The 19,237-nt window shown below is 57.0% G+C and overlaps 1 protein-coding gene across 1 annotated transcript in view; it reads left to right on the forward strand.

Moving 5' to 3' along the window:
- Positions 1-19,237, forward strand: part of Col4a2 (collagen type IV alpha 2 chain) — a 116,877-nt gene that overhangs the window by 80,268 nt on the left and 17,372 nt on the right. The window contains exons 11-28 of the mRNA XM_063247028.1: positions 189-224; positions 2,069-2,110; positions 2,276-2,374; positions 3,781-3,816; positions 4,223-4,273; positions 5,228-5,272; positions 8,030-8,083; positions 8,424-8,490; positions 9,624-9,734; positions 10,000-10,149; positions 12,689-12,781; positions 13,116-13,276; positions 15,678-15,750; positions 15,837-15,943; positions 16,731-16,932; positions 17,230-17,289; positions 18,496-18,552; positions 18,820-18,927. Coding sequence (XP_063103098.1) covers positions 189-224; positions 2,069-2,110; positions 2,276-2,374; positions 3,781-3,816; positions 4,223-4,273; positions 5,228-5,272; positions 8,030-8,083; positions 8,424-8,490; positions 9,624-9,734; positions 10,000-10,149; positions 12,689-12,781; positions 13,116-13,276; positions 15,678-15,750; positions 15,837-15,943; positions 16,731-16,932; positions 17,230-17,289; positions 18,496-18,552; positions 18,820-18,927 — 1,552 coding nt within the window. The remainder of the gene's footprint in view (positions 1-188; positions 225-2,068; positions 2,111-2,275; positions 2,375-3,780; positions 3,817-4,222; positions 4,274-5,227; positions 5,273-8,029; positions 8,084-8,423; positions 8,491-9,623; positions 9,735-9,999; positions 10,150-12,688; positions 12,782-13,115; positions 13,277-15,677; positions 15,751-15,836; positions 15,944-16,730; positions 16,933-17,229; positions 17,290-18,495; positions 18,553-18,819; positions 18,928-19,237) is intronic.

Below are 19,237 nucleotides of genomic sequence, written 5' to 3' on the forward strand. Positions count from 1 at the left end.
TATGATGAGGACACAGGGGACCTCCAAGGCCCAAGCACCCAGGAGCAAGCAGGACAGCTGGTAGGGCCAGCGACAGTCGGGGAGCTGCTGACCCGCCCGCCCCAGCTGCCCACCCTGGGACTCCTGGCAGACATCACTGGGTCCTGGGGTAAAGAAGACAGCCTGCCAACATCTTTGTGTTTGTGCAGGGACCCCCTGGACCCCCCGGGCCGAAAGGACAACCGGTGAGTTGCTGGGATGGGGCTGGGGAGGGGCCAGCTGTGTGCGCTTTCACCCAACAGTGACGTGGCTGACAGCTGTTTGCTGTTTAGACTATGTGAGAGGCGGCTTGCAGGTTTTTAAGACTTCATGGTCAATGGCAAGCCTAGGGCCAGGGGTATATCTGTGGTTCCTGGTCCCTGTGTGTGGATGTCAAATGCTTGTTGAGTGCCAGTCTATTAACACATTCCTGTTGCTCTCTGAAAATCACACCAGTGAACCTTTGATTGGAAATGTAGCATTTTCAAAATAAAACAAAAAAAAATCTGGGTGTTGACGAACACCTATAATCTCAGCACTCAGGCTGAGGCAGGAGGATTTCTACAAGTTCAAGGCCAGCCTGTGTTACATAGTGGGTTCAAGGCCAGTCTGAACCACACAACAAGACCATCTCAAAGCTCAAAAATCAAATAAAAGAAGAAAAGAAAGCAAGAAGGAAATGTTACATTTTCAGTAAGTATGTGGTGGCATGCACCTATAATTTCAACACTCAGGAGGCTGAGGCAGGAGGCTCTCCAGGAGTTCAAGGCCAGCCTAGGCTACATAAGGATAGTTATGAATTACATAGCAAGACACTGTCTCAAACTAACAACAACAAACAGTAAGTGGCCTAGATCAGTGCTATGTCCCGAGATGGGCAGGATATGGCTCTGCTTGTCTAGGGGACACAGTGACATCATCTTACCTGAATGTGACCAGGTCCTGCTGGACCCTGAGGTCCAGCTGCAGCCTGGTGCTGGGCCATTTGCCTCAGGGGTGGCCAGCTTGGTGGAAGCACGGCCACACGGTTGGTTTGTCAGAAACTTAAAGAGGACAGAGCTGGGGTTCACAGTGACCAGGGAGGCTGGCCAAGGCTAGTGGGGAAGGTTTGATCAGCCTGACCTATGTTAGCAACCCTGGGGTACAGCAGGAAGTCCAGGGGCCGCATTGACCCGCCTGGATGGACACCACAGCAGCCACCTCCCCATGTCTGCAGGCCTCGACCCCTCCAGTGCCTGGGCTTCCCGGCCCCTGAGGCCAGGGCCGCTCCCCATTGCAGCCAGAGCAGCCAGAGTCGGCAGGGCCCCCGACAGACAAGCAGCAGCCTCAGATCTCCCCAGGCTGCCGCAAACCCAAACAACCGTCCTCACCAGCCGGTCACTTCCTGGTGGCCTTGCCTCGGGCTCCGGAACGTGGGGCTGCTCCTCTGTGCTATGATTTCCGCTCCAGCCAGGTGGGGAAGAAGCAACAGCAAACACTTGGTTAGGGCTTTGTTTTCCTTCTGTGGACCAGCGGGGGCAGCTGGCTGCATGGAGAAGGCTGAGCGCCCGGTGACCCTGTCCACCTGGGAAGACAGAGGGCCTGGGATCGGAAGTGCATCCTGTGCACTGCTGCAGGAGGCGCAGCGAGACCTGCGCTGAGGCCGGAGGCAGAGGAAAATTCAGATTGAACCCAAAGAATCATTCACGTTGTTAAACTGATTCATTCTAAGTCCCTGCAAATCACCAAAAAGATCAGAAGTGTTTATGTGAAGTTAGGATGAGTTTAGCAAAAGGAGAGAGAAAATGCGCTGCAGTAGTTGGGGCGCACTCTGGGGCAACGAGGGCGCCCCAGCCCCAGCCCCAGCCTGGCCGAGTGTGGACAACTGACTAAGTCGCACAGCTGGGCCCTATCTTGGCATCCCCAGCCCAGGAGGGACACTCCAAGCACTGTGCACATGTGGGCCCAATAGTGTCGCACACAGGGAGGTCCAGTTCCTTTTTTTCTAAAAATATAATTGTATTTTACTGTGACCCTTTCAAAAACTCACAGAAGCCACTTATCTTCCCAGGGCAACCGAGGACTTGGTTTTTATGGAGAAAAGGGTGAAAAGGTAAAGAAAACCTCCTGGACTCCCGAGGAGGCGGCAGGGGCAGCAAGAGGGGCTCACTGGGCACTCGAGGGCCACATGGGGTGGCTACTATGAGGCTTGGCCCTGACGGGTGCTGCTGCTGCACTTCCTTCTCACTTAAAACTGTTTTTGTCACACCACACACAGGGCGACCAGGGCCTGCCGGGACCCAATGGGATCCCCTCTGACACCCTTCACCCCATCGTGGCACCCACGGGCACAACCCTGCACCCCAGTATGTACAAGGTAAGGTAGGCACGGCCTCCTGGTGACCCGGAAATGGGAGCGAGAGGTAACTGCCTTCTCTGACAATCACATCACCAACGAATCAGCAAACCGGCCCTAAACATAGCAGGCCCTGAAACGTTCTGGATGCTTCCAGATGGTTGTAGGTCCAGTGAGATTGCTTCAGTGGTTCACACGTAGACGCAATGGCGAGGAGCTCAGCACAGTGTGAGACATTATGAAAAAACTCGAACCTGCCTTTGCATGCTCGAGTCTCCACGCAGACGTGGGTCACAGAGCCAGGCCCACTCTCAGGCCTAAGCAGAGCGCTGGGTGCAGAAAGCAAAACCACTCTTCCCCTGGCCCCAGCAAGGCACCTGCTTGGGTTTTGCTTGTTTTCTGAATCAGCTGTTTCTGCTACTCCCGCTGCTGCATTCACTCGAGCTCTCCTGTGCTGGAGTGTGCGCCTGGTCCCCAGCGGAAGCTAGTGTCCCACTGTCCCTGGCTGTGGACACTGCCTTGGGCCCACCTCTCTCTCTGGACGCCCCGGGTCCCTCAAGAGGGTCACGACTGCGGAGGGAGCCATGTGCGAAGCGCACACACAGGAGGAAGAGTGTGAACCTCGGTTTTCCAGTAGAATAGAAATTGCCACTCCCCCAGCTGTCATGGTACAGCGTGGGAGCTCAGCCCCAAGCGTGCCTGCAGGCAGGGCCACTGTCCCTAGATCAGCCCTCCAGCCTTGGCTCAAGCTGAGTGACCACCAACATGTGTAGCTTCTGAGGTGGCCATGGGCCTCCAGGGTGAGGGGAGAGCAGCCCAGGGACTGCTGCTGCCCGGCACTCCAGCTGGAGGCCACTTCTGCCGCCAACAGGTGGCCTACAAGGGGCAGGCACACACCAACCACAGAGCTGACTGTTGTCCTAGGAAAGTGGGGACTAGGACCTGACCAACCAAGAAATCCCAAAGGTGCTGACGTGGCTTCCTGGAGCAACTCAGGCTAGGGATAGAGTATGTCCCCGGGAGAACCTTCCAGAGGCAGGCACCGCAGGCAAATGAACGTTGTCAGCAGCGGCTCTGCTCTGGGCCTGTCCTTGCCCCATACCCAGGAACATGAACAGATCCCTCACCAGGCACCGGCTGCAGCTCGGAGAGAGCCGGCTTAGCACAGGCCCCTCCCCACCCTAGAAAGAAACAGGATTTAATGCACCGTGTGAAAACCCAAAAGAAATGAGCCTTTTTTTTTAACCCCATTCTGATTTTGAAGGTGCAAAATTTAGGAATCACTGGGTGCCATTCATTTATGAGACTGAAGTCTTATTAAAGACTTTTACTTCCTGGCCTAAACATGAGTCTACCACCCATTGGGCGTGGAAGGGGGTACTGTTCTGGAAGTGATGTGCCTTTCTGACCTCTGCTGATCTCCACAGGGTGAAAAGGGCACCCAAGGAGAACCTGGGCCACAGGTAAGTCAAGTCACAGAGATGCAAGTCCAGCTCCTCGGACAGGCAGTGGATGGTGCCGCGGTCTTGGCGCCCAGCCTCTGTGGGCGGGAGAGTTCTGGACAGTGCCACTGGCTGCTCAGCCCTTTCTGACTTTAGAAAGTCTCCGTGATGCTCGGCGACTGGTGGGCTGGGCAAGGGACAGCTGGCCTCATCCTGGGCGGACAGGAGGCCCTCTCGCATCCATCCCCCAGCTGGCTGCACTGTCCACTTGTCCCCCAGCATCACTCTCATCAAGGCACCGGGCACACGCCCACTCCCTCCGGTGCCGGGTGGGTTGCTGTGGAGGAGGAGGCCGGGCCGGGCTGGGAAGGCTGCAGTGCAGTCCAGCAGGACCTGGTGGTCCTCATGCCCCTTCCCTCTCTCCTAGGGCATCTCGTATAAAGGAGAAGAAGGGATCATGGGCTTCCCAGGAACACGGGTGAGCCGGCATTGCACTGTCTGGGTTTCTAACAGCGTGCGTCTGCAGCGCAAGGCGGGGGCACTCACCTCAGGGAACCAGTATGCGTGCTGAGTGTGTTTTAGTCATTTCAAAACCTCACTGGCTGTTCGGTTTGGTTTTGCTTTTTAAATAGCCTTCCTTTGATAAGTTTTGTCCCCAGCAGAATGGAGCAGAAAGGACAGCGATTTCCTGTGATCCCTGAAACGCCCCTCCCTGTCCCTGCACACAGCCTCGTGCTGTGGATGTCCCCCCCACACTGCCCCGCATCCACTCAGCCCACCAGCCCCCATGCACTCACTGTCCACACTTTCAACCCGCTCGCTCTGCTCTGGGCAGGGAGACCCTGCACCTGCCCCTGTAGGTTCAGTTGGCCATTGGTCCCTAAAAACCTGAAGCAGCTGCCCCAGAGTCCAGTAAGGGTGTCCCCAGACCAGGGCCCAACCCTAGGGCCATGCGTCCTTGCCCACTCTGCTCGCAGCCCTGGCCAGGCTTAGTCCCAGGGTACATGGTGCGGGGAGCCCCATACCTGGTGGCAGTGTGACGGTCACGCCCACTGCAGGCCCTGGCTTACAGCGTCCACAGTGAGAAAAAAGCAACTTCTCAGACTCCAGCCCTGTTAGATCTTCCTGTGTCACCCATGTGCTTTCTCTGTTCTTTAATGGGTAGGAGTTACAGCTGTAGGAAATAGGTGAGATGATTTAGTCCCCAGATGGTGGCTTTGCTCCTCTGATAAGTGGGTTTGCCCCCCTTTTGCCTCACATCCTGACGGCCCACCTGCCCCGGCCTCCAAGGGGAGGACTGTGTGTGCTTCTCACTGCTTTCCAAAGCTCAGTGCAAGTCACTTCCGTCCTCGTTGGCCACCATGACACAGGCCCTTGGGAAGGCTGGCTGCAGAGCTGAGCTGTTCATCATTTCTGTTTTCTGTTCCACCAGGGGCCTCCCGGCCTGGATGGAGAGAAGGGATTCCCGGGGCAGAAGGTAAGTGCCACAGGGATTCCACTGCCGGTGGGGCCTCGCAGGAAGGCTTCCGTGCTGAGGGACAGAACACATGTCCTCAAGGACAGCATGTGATGCCCCTATGCTTACAGTGGCATGAAGAGCCCGCTCTGACCATCCGCACTTCCTTCACTCTGTCTGTTCCCGGATGTGTCCCTCAGGGGGCCCAGGACCTCATCCTGCTCTGTCACAGGTCCCTCTTAAGAAGGCTTCAGCTGGTGATCGGGTTTCCATCTGTATTTCTTATAGATTGACGTGTTTCTTGAGAGTTGGTTATGTGTGGCACTAGACCAGATAGTAATTCTCACCATGCATTCTGCAGGCAGAATTCGGGCTTTTCTAGAACACAATTTTAGGTGAAGGGCGCATGGTGAGGCCCTCACTGAGGACACCCGGCCTGCCTGCCTTGGGGCCAGCAGCCTCCCTGCCTCCCCTCTCCTGGCCCTGGCCCTTGGCTCGGCTTCAGGTCTGGGCCCACACAAGGAGTGTGGCTGTGCACATGAAGAAGCAAAGGCACTGTGCTGCTCTGCCCAGGGTTCGCGCCCAGCCCACCCTGGGCCTCCTTGCAGCACCACACATCCCTGAATCCTTCAGCAAGCGGCAGAGCTACAGGACAGGGACACTCACATCCACACCCCCTCGGCCACCATCTAAGCCCAGTCAGCAAAGTGGGTCCCGTGCCCAGGGCAGCGTCTCCACCCCGCAGTCCCAGCAGACGTGTAGAAAGGATGCTTCCGAAAGAGCAGCTCCAGGCTCCCCTGCATGAGCCAGGCAGACCACAAGGAGCAATGCTGAGCCCAGGGCTTCCTGCTCGGTCATCCAAGGACAGCCCTTGCCCTCTGTGTGCCACTGCCACCCTCCCAAAGTGCCAGGCACAGCTGTGTAGACCTGAGCTCTAGATTTCACCACTGACTGCACAAACCAACCTGGCTCCCAGAAACTCTCCGAGTTTATGCCCATCCCTGCCCTTTGACCCCAGCTTGTGCCAGAGACTGATGCCAGCCTTGCCCGCAGGATGCCGACGTTCCAAGCCATCACTGTGGGTAGGGACAGTCCCAAAGCTAGCACAGATGTCCACACTGCACCTAGCCACAGGCCAGAGGCCAGGTTCCAGCTGACACTAAGCAAATCCCTGAAGAGACCCTCAGCTGCAGCTGGTGCACCCTGGGGAGACGGATTTCAGGGTCACCCAGGTGGATTCAGGGCAGTCATTTGCTTAGGCCGTTGGTGGCAGAGCTGTGAACCCTACTACCAGGCTTACAGAGCACCAGTCTGTGCTGACTTTCCCTTTTCTAAAGGGAGTCAGGAAATGCCCTATGGGCTTAGCTATTTTAATTTTCAGGAAAAAAATTAGAAATTATTTCCCCTTTTTTTTTTCACAGCAAAAGTCTTGCTACGTAGTTCACACTGGCCTTGAATTTACTGTGTAGCCCAGGCTGGCCTCAGACTCACAGAGATCATCCTGCCTCAGCCTTCCCCATGCTGACTTATTCTCAGTAACTGAGCTTTTCACGGCCTGTGGTTACTGTGAAAGTGCTGAGTGAGCACTGGGAGGACACAAGCTGATGACAGCCCCATGACTGTCCTTAGCCTTGCTGGCGTCCGCAGGACAGTGTGTAACAGCAGGAATGTCTCCAGGCGCACACTCAGGCAAATGCCCAGTGGCATGCATGGCAGCCATTGCTCTGGCTGAGTCCTCACACTCAACACTTGTCCCCTGCAGGCCAGCAGAGCTTCTCTGAAGCAAGGCCTCTCATCCGAGGGGGCCCAAGTTCTGCCCAAGTAGACCCTGCTCCTGACCACTGAGGGGACACAGCAGCTGCACACCTGCACTGTCCCCAGCCTAGGAAGGGGCATCCCCCACGGAGCTGTCCTGCTGCCATCTCAGCCTGTGCCTGGCCATGCCTGCTTCTCCGGCTCATTTCTGTCCCCCAAAACACAGAGCTGGTCTCCCGCTCTGCCTGAGACAGAGTCAGACGATCCACAGAGCTCACTCCGCAGGGTCAGCCATGGAGTACCACGCTTGGGGCTGCACCCTGCGCCACCTGGATAGATGTCATGGTTCCAGAAACCTGTGATGACTGACCATGGGGAGCCCCTCGCAGGGATCTTCTTCTGCCAAGGCAGCTACAGGGGTCAAGAGACGAAACCAGCATTAGGGTTTTTTTTTTTTAAAACAGAGAGAAAATGGTCACTAAGAAAGACTCTGATGGTTATTTAGCTTTAACTGGAAATTTTCAAAACCCATCTGGGGGCACAATTTCAGCCATGGACCTTGTGCCAGCACCTGGCCCTCTGTGACTCTAGGAGGGTGCTAATGTGGGGTGTGATGCCCAAGAAGTGCCAGCCACCTCCAAAAGCACCTCTGGACCTGCTGCAGGGACAGAGGCAAACACTCCACAGCACCCAAAAGGAGGCCAACAGAGCTGCCATGGATGGTCGGGTTTCTAAAGCAAGAGCAAGAAAAGGCCCCAGGAACAGGGGTAGGGAACCCACTGTGAACCGAGAGGGAAACGAGACCCAGTGTCACCAAATCCAGTGGGACTCTGGCTCCTGGACTAAACAAAGCAGCTTTGAAAAGGCACATGCCACTCTGGAGCGGGGAACGGGCACACTGGGTCATCAGTGTTCTGGTGAACTGTTGTTAATTTTACCACAGCTCTTTTAATTACTGTGTCACGGCCACTTTCCACGGTTGTCCATCAAGATAAAAGTAAAATGTGTTCATCTGTCTTGCAGGGAAGCAGAGGCCTGGATGGCTACCAAGGCCCCCACGGAGCCCCAGGACAAAAGGTGACCTGCGTCTCTGTCCTCCCTTAGTACAGTGCTCTGCCCCCACCTGGAGGGCCCCCACCCAGCAGTGCAGAATGGGAGCACATGCGCCATGCCACCTGGGCAGAGGAACGGGTGGCAGCTGATCAGCTGTGTGCTGTGTGGGGTCCCTGGGGTGCAGGGGGACCAACAGGATCATGGCAGGAGGCTCTGTAGCTACAGTATGGGAGGTGCCCGGCTACCCAGGGGCTGGTGAGAACAGCTCTCTGCTGCACTGGTATCCACCATCAGCTTTAGCTTTGCAAGTGTGCACATCGTGCACAACCCTAGCCAGTAGCATGCTCTGCTGCTCTTTTTCCAGGGAGAACAAGGGGAACCCGGCCCCCCAGGATCACTTGCCTATTCGCCTCATCCTGCCCTGGCCAAAGGTGGGTATCAGCAGCTCCTCCATGAGACACGACAGTACATGCACGCATACTTCTGCTGCGGACAGAGCAGGAACTTCCAGGGCAAGACTAAGATGTCCCAGCATGCACCCGCCCTGGCGGTTTGGAAACGTTACCAGAGGCCACACACTGGCTCTGCAGGACAGCGCCACACCCTCCAGATAGCCCCTACACCCACCCCCACCCTGTAGAGTTTCCTTCCTGCAGACTGACACAGGACCTGACCTGGCGTCAAGGTCGCTGAAGACCCCACCCCACTGCAGCCTGGCAGAGGGCCTGGGGGTGTCTAGGCCCCATCCACGGGACCCCTAGATCTGAAGCTGCTGGAAGAAGTGCAGAGTTTGGCTTCACCCATCTAGGCTTAGCAATGGTCAGCAAATGGGATTAACCCCTCTGGGGCTTTGGGCATGTGATTCTGAAATCACTGCCAGCAGTGAGTGCATCTCACCCAGACAGGGAGCCCAGGGGTCATTCAGCTCCTCCCTTTCCACCACACTGTGTCCTAGGGTACCAAGTGGGGGGACAGATGGCTCCAAGACACATACACAGCCAGGTGTAGTGTACTCCCACAATCCCTGCTGACGCAGGAGGATCGACACACGTTCAAGGTCACCTGTACTGCACAGCGAAAGCCTATCCCAAAACAAAACAGATTTTAGATTTTTTTTTTTTAAGACCAGGTCTCACTGGGTAGTTCAAACTGGCCGTGAACTTGCTTCTGTAGCCCAGGCCTCCTCGAATTCACAGCAATCCTCCTGCCTCAGCCTCAGTGCTGGGATTGCTGGGGTGCCCCACTGCCCAGAAAAAAAGAAATTTAAATAAACAACACCTTTGTGTCAAGTGGATGTGGCCACACCTTCTCGCCCCCAGCCTCATGAGCTGGAATGTGGCTGAGTCACATTCCAGGGTGTCCTGGAGACTGGGTAGCTGCTGAGAAACTGCCTTGGGCTCTGGGCTCCGTCAATCAGTCAATCATCTGGGAAAGGGTCTGAGTGCTGCGGTAGCCCCCAGATCCTTGCAGACAAATGCCCTGGTGCCCTATGTGAGTGGCCTGCGTGCTCAGGGTCCTAGCCCTGACACCGTTCACCATGGTGTGGGCCGTATCCGTGTTTCAGGTATCAGAGGCGACCCAGGATTCCCAGGGGGTTATGGGGAGCCAGGAAGCAGGGGCCCACCAGGAGACCCCGGTCCACCAGGCCCACCTGGCCTGCCTGCTGGAGACCAAGGTAATGGGCTTTCCTGACCCGGACTCAGGTGGGCATGAAGTGAAAAGGGTTCTGTTTGGTGGGATTTGGGGAGTACACGGGATCAAAGAAAGGCCTGGGGCACCCCATCACCCTCAGGGGGCTTCAGGGAAGCTGGCAGGTGGTGATGCCTTATGGCCTCAAAATGCTGGCCGGCCTGGGCCCTGGGCCTACAGTGGCCTCACTTCCCTTGGTCACGGTGCCTCAGAGGACACACACATTGTGATCCCCACTGGGTTGGTTCCAGGTGAAAGGAGAGGCCTGCCCGGCGAGATGGGACCCAAAGGCTTCACTGGAGAGCCGGGCTTCCCTGCACGTGTGTGGGGCCCACCGGGTGCTGATGGAATACCAGGTCAACAAGGACCCCCTGGGCCTCCTGGGCCACCAGGACCAGATGGTGAGTGGGGTGCAATTCAGTGCGGTGCGGGTGGGGTGGCACCCCCCAGCTGCGTTTCCTTTGGGTTTCTGCGCTTTTAAGTTCTGCATGGACCCATGGGCTGATGGGTAATGTTATGGCCACTCCGTGGGCCCAGCAGACAGGGTGCAGGGCACTCCCCAGGCAGTAGACAAGAACCGCTGCCCCAGCCCTAATGCCCAGCAGCCAAGGAGAAGCAGCACCGCCCCCAAAGCCTCGCACTGCCGGCCACGACTGCCATGTCCAGCAGCAGCTACAGTGTCCAGCAGCAGGACTTACCCTTCCCACAGCCCCTCTTCTGTCACCACAGCACTTCCCAGCAGATGGGTGATCTGCCTGCCGAGCAGGTGCCTGTGGCCCATGACAAGGGACAGCCACGCAGTCTCCCCGAGAAGTGGCAGCTGTCACCGAGGCCGGGATGCTGGGAACTAGTGGCCGGCAGTGGCGTATGCATGGGCCGCCCCAGGGCGTTCTCAGTCTTTATTGAGGTTCCCCTGTGGAGGAGGGGGGAAGTATGTGTACCCCAGCTTCAAGCTCATGCTGTGAAAAGCCTCATGAGAACATCTCAGGTGGGGAGAACAGGTCGCTCACGTAACTGGAGGCCCGGAGCTCTTTCTGCACCACCTCGGCCAACCCGGCAGCCTCTTCCCTGAATCTACCCCACCCTGCCGGGGCCTCCTCCAGCTCGGCTTGCTTCAGCTAAGATCTGGTTAGACATGGACAGGGCTGGGTCTCCATTCAAGTTTGAATCAAAACCTCCATGTTTAAGTCACTTTCGGCAATACTCCTCCTGCCATCTCTTGGCAGGAGTGTTCCTTAAAACAGGGGCCATTTCGCATCCTGTAGTCCATTTTTAACCTGCGTGGCTCCACTTCCCCATTGTCTTTCAACTGGAAAAGCCACGTCGGACACTTTTGAAAAGTTTCAGGTGCAGAGATTTCCCTGCACTGCACACTCGCCAGGTGGTGTGAGCGGTGTTATCTCTGACATGTTTGTGTCACCCTGGGTATCACACAGTAACATTGCAAGTGTCACGATGGCCAAGTCTCCATGGGTACTGTCCTTCCTGGGTAGTGGCCTGCCTCTGCTTTCCCTTTTCTGGAACAGGACATGTGTCCAAAATAAAGGCTAAAAAGTTCACCACCAGGACAGAAAACCTAGCCTGTCCCTGTAGCTAAACTCTCTGATAAAGTCACAAACACAAGCAACCCTGACTCTTAAGCCTTGCTTAGCACGGCTGTGATTCGCTAATGTAAGGCAACTGCACACACCGTAGCTCATTTCTAGTCTGTGTCACAGACTTCTGAGAAACAGGTGAGACGGCATCAGGTCATCAGCCGACCACCTGTGAAGTGAGACCACTAAGTGCTCGAGGTCCATGATGAGGCTATGCCTCTTCCCCTGCCATCTAGCAGCCTCCTCTGCAGGCAGCGGCCGGCCTTCCTGGTGCTCTCAGTGCTGTGTAGGTGTCACTCAGCACCGGTGGCCTTGATTCCCGTGGAGTTCGGCCTCTCCCTGGGAAGAAACTATGGGATTCTCATCAACCGCTTTCCCTCCTGTCCCACAGCCCAGGGAATCTGGGCCTGAAGTTGGCTTCCTGCTGTAGAAGACACTTCAATTCCCTCCTGTCTGTGAGCGGAGCACACACCCAGCACATGTTCCCGGCCTGGTGTCAGGCTCCTTGCGGGGGTCTCTCAGAGGACTTAGGGTGGGTGGGTTTGAAACAATGAATGAATTAGAGAAAAAAAAAAAGAGGGAGGACGGGAAGGAGGCCATGGCACTGCATCTTCCCATGATGTGACTCTCTGTCCTGACAGTGCATCCCCATGTGAGACGCCGGCATTCCAGAGTCTGGGCCCTAAACCCAGCATTGTAGGGTGGCGCCCCCTCCATTTTCTGTTAAGAGTTACAGAGGCCTGAGCCTTTCCTCACCACGGGCTCCGTCTTTAGGTCTGGTTCTTGGCCTCCTCCCCCACATGGCCGCATCCACATGGCCCACTCGGCCTCACGCACCAGGGCTTGTGTGCAGGGGTTTTGCTGCCTCCCAGGAGCTCAGCAGCTGCTGGGTTTAAACCTGCATAGCCAAACTGGAACAGCAGCTGCCTCACTGGGCTGCACCCTAGAGATGCATACCCCGGTGGCCACCACCAGAGGGCGCTGTCCCCCCTCGTGGCCAGGCTGCGGTAGAGCAGAGGTCTCAGCTGGTTGCCTGGACTCACCTGCATGGATGACTGCAGCACTGTGGCTACAATGGCTGTGGAGAAGCCAGTCCTTGGCAGGGAAGGCCGCCAGGGTCGTCGAACGAAGTGGAACATGCCTGGCCCTGGCCACTGTGTCTCAGTGGGATGGGTTTCATCTCTGTGCAAGAAAGGGCAGCATAGGTTCGCCACACACTTACACTTCTTTCCAGCCAGCACTGTACAAGCTTCTGGGTCATGGGGGACCCCAGCTGAGAACTTGCAGGCAGGAACGCTATGCCCCAGGATGGGCACTAACATCTGTGCTCCGGATTTCTCCCTAGGCTTCCTGTTCGGCCTGAAAGGAGCCCAAGGCAGCAGGGGCTACGAGGGGCATGCCGGCTACCCAGGGATGCGAGGGCAGAAGGGACGGAAAGGTGAGGAGTCCACAAAGGCGGGGGGGGGGGGTGAGGAAGGCAGCGCCCCCGCCTTGGTTTCAAATCCCACTCAGCCTCCCTGAGCCAAAACCCACAGCTCTTTGAGTGTCAACCATGCCGCCAGCACAAGATTCCACACCTGATCCCACGGGACAGACAAGCCACAGTCAGAGGAGAGATGTTCAAAAAGACTGTAAAATTAGCTGGCACACACCTGTTATCCCAGCACTCAGGAGGCTGAGGCAGGAGGATGGCTGCGAGTTTATGGCCAGCTCAGGCTACCTAGCAAGGCCTCGCCTGTGTGTGCTCCAAGTCTCTCTCCCACGCTCTGCAGGTGACGCTGGGGACTGCAAATGTGCAGCAGGTGACCAGTTCATCAGTCTTCCGGGGCTGCCAGGACTCAAGGGTTTCCCTGGTGCCAATGGCGAGCCAGGCAGAAAAGGGGAGCCAGGAGACCCCGGCCCGCATGGCATCCCTGGGTTCCCAGGGTTCAAGGTAAGAAGACAGCGTCCCTCATGGCCATTTTAGAGGGATCCCAGGCTGGGGATCCAGTGCGCTGATGGGATGCCATAGCATCACGGCCCAGACCTGTGATCCCAGCACACTGGGAGGCAGAGGCAGGAGGATCGCAAACTCCAGTCCCGTCTGGGCAACCTATCACCTTAGCAAAATCCTGCCTCAAAATAAAATTTAAAAGGAGCTGGGGGTACAGCTCAGCCCAAAGGCCCCAGTTCAATCCCCAGTTTTACCTCCTCGCAAAACCCACCTGTGCCATAGCAAACTTCACAGATTTTTAGGGGTGCAGCCACTGCAGAAGAGACCATCTCATACATCCTCAGAAAGTTAGACCGTTAGCACCAGACCCAGACGCACCTCTCCCAAGTGTGCCACAGCTACATGCTGTGCATGTCGGACACATGGTCCCTGCCCCTGGCGTCCACGACTTGGGACACAGGCACCTTAACAAGCTCTGGGGATGTGTTGCCATGTGAGCCAGGTGTGGGATCCCTCTTTTGTGTGATGAAAATGTTCTACAGCAAGACATCGATGGTGGACGACCTCACAGAAATATGAGAGTCATCAGATTTTATGCTTTCAATCGGTGAATTGTGGTCTAGGCTACATTTAGCCTTCTTGATGTGAAGCACGGCACCCACTGGGCATTCCCTTTCAATTTGAGCATTTAACGAAGGCTTCTTTGACCTGTTAGAGAGCGAGCCCCCCAAGGACACATGAGGCTGCCTTGCAGGACTGTGGGATACTGCCTGTCCTGGGCCTCTGGACAGACTAGCAATGTGGCTGGGACGCCCTGCCTGAGGGTGAGGTCCCGATGGGTCTGCCTTCTGGGGACCGGCTTCAGCTGACTAGCGCTCCTGAAGCAATGCCAGATGTGCACAAAGCAACTGCTTTTTATCTTCCTCATCTCAAAAGAGAGCTGCAGGAAAGGAACAAAGCCGGAAGCCCATCGTGTCATATATTCAGTAGTACAAAAGAAACTGCTCAGGCCACTTAGCTAGGGGAGGTTTGGGAGATGTGACTCAGAAGAGCCATAGCTACACACAGCTGCCAAGTCACCAGGCGACAACGGCCTGGGATTTCCCAGAGAACAAGGAGGAAAACCCAGCAAAGAGCAATGCTGCCTCCAAACCTGGGCTGCTCAAGTTTTCAGAAAGCACAGTGGACAAGGGCTGCCCACGAACCAAGCCAGGGCGTCCCAGCCGTCACAGCCACAATCCGCTCCTCTAGGAGCTGGGGGCCCGTTCTTGTGCCACTGCCACTCAAGTGCCCCTGCATCACACATGCACCACAGCACCTGTGTCTGTCATTCTGCGCTTGCTTACTGCAGTGCCTGTGCCTCACTGCCCTGTCCAGCTGCTTCCACTTAATATTTGTGCTGAGTGTGTGAGATGCAGGAGCCACCAAGAAGTGAATCCTCCCACCGGCCACTGACCCTACACATATTTGAGCAGCATCCTGGAGCAAGATCCTCGGAGAATGTCGCCCTTTTTCACAGAGGACCCAGTCAATAAATCAAGGCCCTGTGGAATTCCGAGGCGAGCACTCGCACTGGCCGGTGACATTCCATTCCCTGCAGGCCCCTGCACCCCCAAGGTTCCTTGGTTGAGGCCGACGAGCACCTCACAAACACTACCCGGGCTCAGTGTCCTCCACTACATATAACTTACACTGCGCTGTGAATGTCCCGGGGGCAGCTTCTTTCTAACGTGTCCCCTCAACCTTCACATCACTCTGCGAAGGAGCATGTGGGTGAAGCGTGTTCCCTGTGCTCGACAGTAAACAACCACGAGCTTTCCCACACTGGCACGTGGGATTTGTTGCTGCCTTGGATTCTCAGTGACTGTGGCTAGGGGTGGGCCCAGCTCATGCTGGAGCGCAGTGCTTCTCCAGACCTTTGTAGAGTGCAGGTCACCGTTCATGCTCAGGGTGCGGACAGGGCACCTGCCTCTTGCCCCAGCCTCCTAGTGGCAGTCAAGATGCCTGTGCAGACATCACACTCAAGTAGTGAGGCCCTGGGATGCAACTACCTCCACTATGTTTAGTCATTTAGGTTTTCGATTTTTGAGACGGGCTCTCACTATGCACCCAGGCTGGCCTTGTGCTCATTTTGTAGGCTTGGCGATCTCGAACTTGCAATGACCCTCCTGCCTCAGCCTCCCTAGTGATTACTTACATATTAAAGATAACTAAAAATACAGTTTGTTAAGTCCCACCAGCTTCTGTCCCAGAACCTGATATCCAATGGTGCTTGTGACCACTTGCAAGACACAGCATTTCTGGCCTTGCAGAAAGTTCTTTGGGGCTGGGCTTGGGGAAAGGTGACAGCCACACACCATGTCCTGAGGTTGGAGGAGGCATACCTTGCTTGTTTCCACAGGGTTCCCCAGGCAGTGTCGGAGCCCCAGGGCCCAAGGGAGCAAAAGGCGATGCCAGGACAGTCACCACCAAAGGTGGGCACTCTGGGGCTGGCGACTCAGGCCACTTGGCCTCCCTGCAGGGTCTCCAATGAGTGAACTCACATAAAAATCCTTTGCAGGGGAGAAGGGACAGCCTGGCATCCCCGGCATGCCTGGCCTGAAAGGTGACGATGGGATCCCTGGTCGTGATGGGCTGGACGGCTTTCCCGGCCTTCCCGGTCCTCCCGTGAGTAGCCACTTGGGGCCGGACACATCTGGCCCTCCCCTCCTTGCGTGTGATCACCATGTCTGTGACGCCCAGAGTCTGGGACTCAGCACTAGAACACCGAATGCTTAGCACAGGAAGGTTCTGTTTGCAGGAAAAGTAAAACTCGGAGGAATGGGGGTGGGGGGTGGGGAGTCACACTGAGAGCCAAGCCTAGCTGGATCGCTTAGGGCAAAGATCAGATGAATAGTACTGCAGGTGTCTTAGGGAGTGAGACCTCAGAATTCGGAGTGTCCTGTATGGGCAGCCCAGCTCCGCACCAGCCACCTTGCAGTGTGGGGCTCAGGCACACATCAGCTGGGGAGGTAGCCTGTATCCCTTCCTCCCTCGACCTTCGCACTTGGCTCTGGCCACTCTGGCCTTCCCAGGGGTCTTATCCACTGTGACTGCTACACACTGCACAGGTGTCCTTTGGCTGGAGGGCACAGGTGGCCCTGTCATCCACTTCCTAAAAGGCCTGTCTGAGCTGGGGCGGTGGGCAGCTTATAATTCCAGGGAGCACACTCGGGAGGCTGAGGCAGGAGAATTACAGGTTGGAGGCCAACCCAGGCAACTTAGTGAGAGACACTGCCCCAAAGCGGCATTTGAGCGGGGCTGGGACTAGGGCTTGGTGGCAGCGATGCCTGCAGGTAGAGCCATGGTGGCCATGGTCCTGTTCTGTACCCGAAGCATGGAGTCACAGGGACATGCAAAGTCAGGGCGCTTGTGACATTCGTCTTATTTCGAGGTAACCTGGATTTTCTCACAGGGTGATGGCATCAAAGGGCCTCCAGGAGACGCTGGTTACCCAGGAGCTCCTGGAACCAAGGGCCTCCCAGGAGAGATGGGGCCCCCAGGACTGGGCCTGCCAGGCCGGAAGGGCCAACAAGGTTTCCCTGGAGATGCAGGGTTCCCTGGGCCCCAGGGCTTTCAGGGTCCTCCCGGCCCCCCGGGCAGCCCAGGAGACACAGGTATGAGGGAACTGCCCTGCACCTCCCTGGCTCCACACTGGCCAGGCCCCACCCTCACCCCCTGCCCATTCGTTTCCCCCCTGGAGTCAGTGAGGACGTGGTGCTGCTGCATCTGTACTGGGCCTGCAGGACAATGCCCGGGGCTTCCCAGCCCCACCCCTGCTCTCCTGAGCACCTGGGTTAGAGTTGCTGTCCTGTTTCCTGGTCACACCCAGCACCCTCACACTCACCCTTCTCTACACGGAGGTGGGCGTCCCAAGGTTCCCAATCACCTCACTCTTCCCTGTGTCTCCCCAGACTGCGATACAGGTGTGAAAAGGCCCATTGGAGGTGACGGGCAGGAGTCCGTGCAGCCGGGTACGTGCTGGAGGGAGGTGGCCCGACCTGCACTGTGATGGGAATGGTCCCTGCCCAGAACAGGCCAGACCTCTGCTTCTGCCCCTGCCCAGCATGTCAGGGCAGGAAGACCCCAAGTCCTTGTCACCCAGTGTTTCTGCATGAAGCCAGGCAGGGTGCTCTCGGGTGACAGCCTAGGTTTGTCCCTGCACCACTCAGAAGGTGCACAGCAAGATAGGGACCCTGGCTGGGAGCAGATGCCAGGGAGGACCAGGAGGCCAACGGAGGACCCCCCAGCCAGGCACAGGGGCTAGAAGTGACGGTGGGGACCTCGAGCCAACAGGCATGGACAGCAAGGACTGAGCCAGTGAGGGCTGTGGAGACAGGGATGGGGCTGTGCAACCTACGGCACTTGGACCCACCTGGTCGCGGCGCCTGGACAGCAGGCGCAGTGGGCCCCAGGTAGTCAGGCTGCAGATGACCACACAGAAGTGGACACAGCACTGCTGGGGTCAGAGGGCTGCACAGAAAGACGCCTCACCTCAGGTGTCCACAGTGCTGTGTCCTGCGCAGATAACAAGCCGCTAGGGACAAAAGTGTAGATGGGTTCCCTCGAGTGTCACTTCCTGCTGAAAGGCTGAGTTGGGCCCATGAGCTTGTGCCACCAGGAGGATCTCAGGGCGGCCCAAGTCCTGCCCCAGCGTTGGCCTGTCTCTCCATCAAGCCACTGGGATCCTGGCTGCCTCCACAGCTGTGGCTGTGCACAGAGGCCCAGGGGAGAAGTCGAGGCCAAGAGGATCACCAGCACTCAGGAGGCTGAGGCAGGAGGATCACCATGAGTTTTAGGCCAGCCTGGGTTTCCTAGTGAGTTCAAGGCCAGCTTGGACTACACAGCAAGATGCCACCTCAAAAAATCAAAAAAAGAGCTCTCTTTGCTATTACAAGGTGTTACTGCCTACTGATAGATGTTTCTGGGTCACAGGACAGCATCCCAGGGACCAGAGAGGGGTGCTGGGTTTATTCAGGCTTAGGCTGTTGCCCTCCAGAGGACAGGAAACACTGGACCAGTCAGCTCCGGCCAGGATTGGCTTAATGTACACCTTATGCTAATATTGGATTTTGTGATACCATGCAGTTAAATGGGTTAAATCATGGGGTGACCAGTTCACCTGCACAGGGCTCCCTGAAGGGTGCTCAGCTTCTCTTCCTCCTCCTCCTCCTCCCCAGGTTGTGTTGGAGGCCCCCGGGGATCACCAGGCCTGCCTGGCCCTCCTGGTGCCCCAGGTACTGTGCTGGCCCTGCCCCTTGTGTCTGGACCCCTGGGCGGGTGGGATTCGGGGATCCCAAACCTCCAGAGCTGCCTGAGACCCTCACTGGGGAGGACCATGAGTGGGGCAGACACTGGGCTGATGGGAAACCCCTGCCCCTCCTGCTGCCTGGGGCCCCGATGAGCAATGGTGAAAGCTGCTCCATAAGCCCAGAGCTGCTGCTGTTCACCATGTCCCCCGTCCTCATGGAACTAATGTGGCTTGATGTCCTTTTGCTGTGCAGGTGACAAAGGCGCCAGAGGGATCCCTGGATTCACAGGACAGGATGGACCACAAGGCCTCAAGGGCATCCCTGGAGACCCAGGCCGCCAAGGGTCACCGGGGCCCCCAGGTGACTTGGGTGGGAAGGGCAGGGTGGGTAGCTCTGGTGTCTTCTGGGTGGACCAGCTATTTCCACCACAGAGCCCTCAGTGACAGCTGTTGTCCTTGTCACTGGGAAGCCGAGCATGCTTGACCTCATCGGCACCTGTATCTTGCTGGGTTTGGGGAGATTCCACCCCTCCTGCGGGAGACAAGGCTGACAGGCGCCGGGAAGCCTCTCCTCTGTGTGCAAACCGGCTGCCCTGCCCTGAGTGCCCGGCGCACCCCGTGGCCCTGTGGTCACCAAGGCAGGTCACAGGCTCTGAGAGACCTACAGGACT

The sequence above is a fragment of the Cavia porcellus genome, unplaced genomic scaffold (genome assembly GCF_034190915.1).
Source record: "Cavia porcellus strain 051 isolate PalLab524CR breed Dunkin Hartley unplaced genomic scaffold, mCavPor4.1 scaffold_4, whole genome shotgun sequence".
NCBI lineage: Eukaryota > Metazoa > Chordata > Mammalia > Rodentia > Caviidae > Cavia > Cavia porcellus.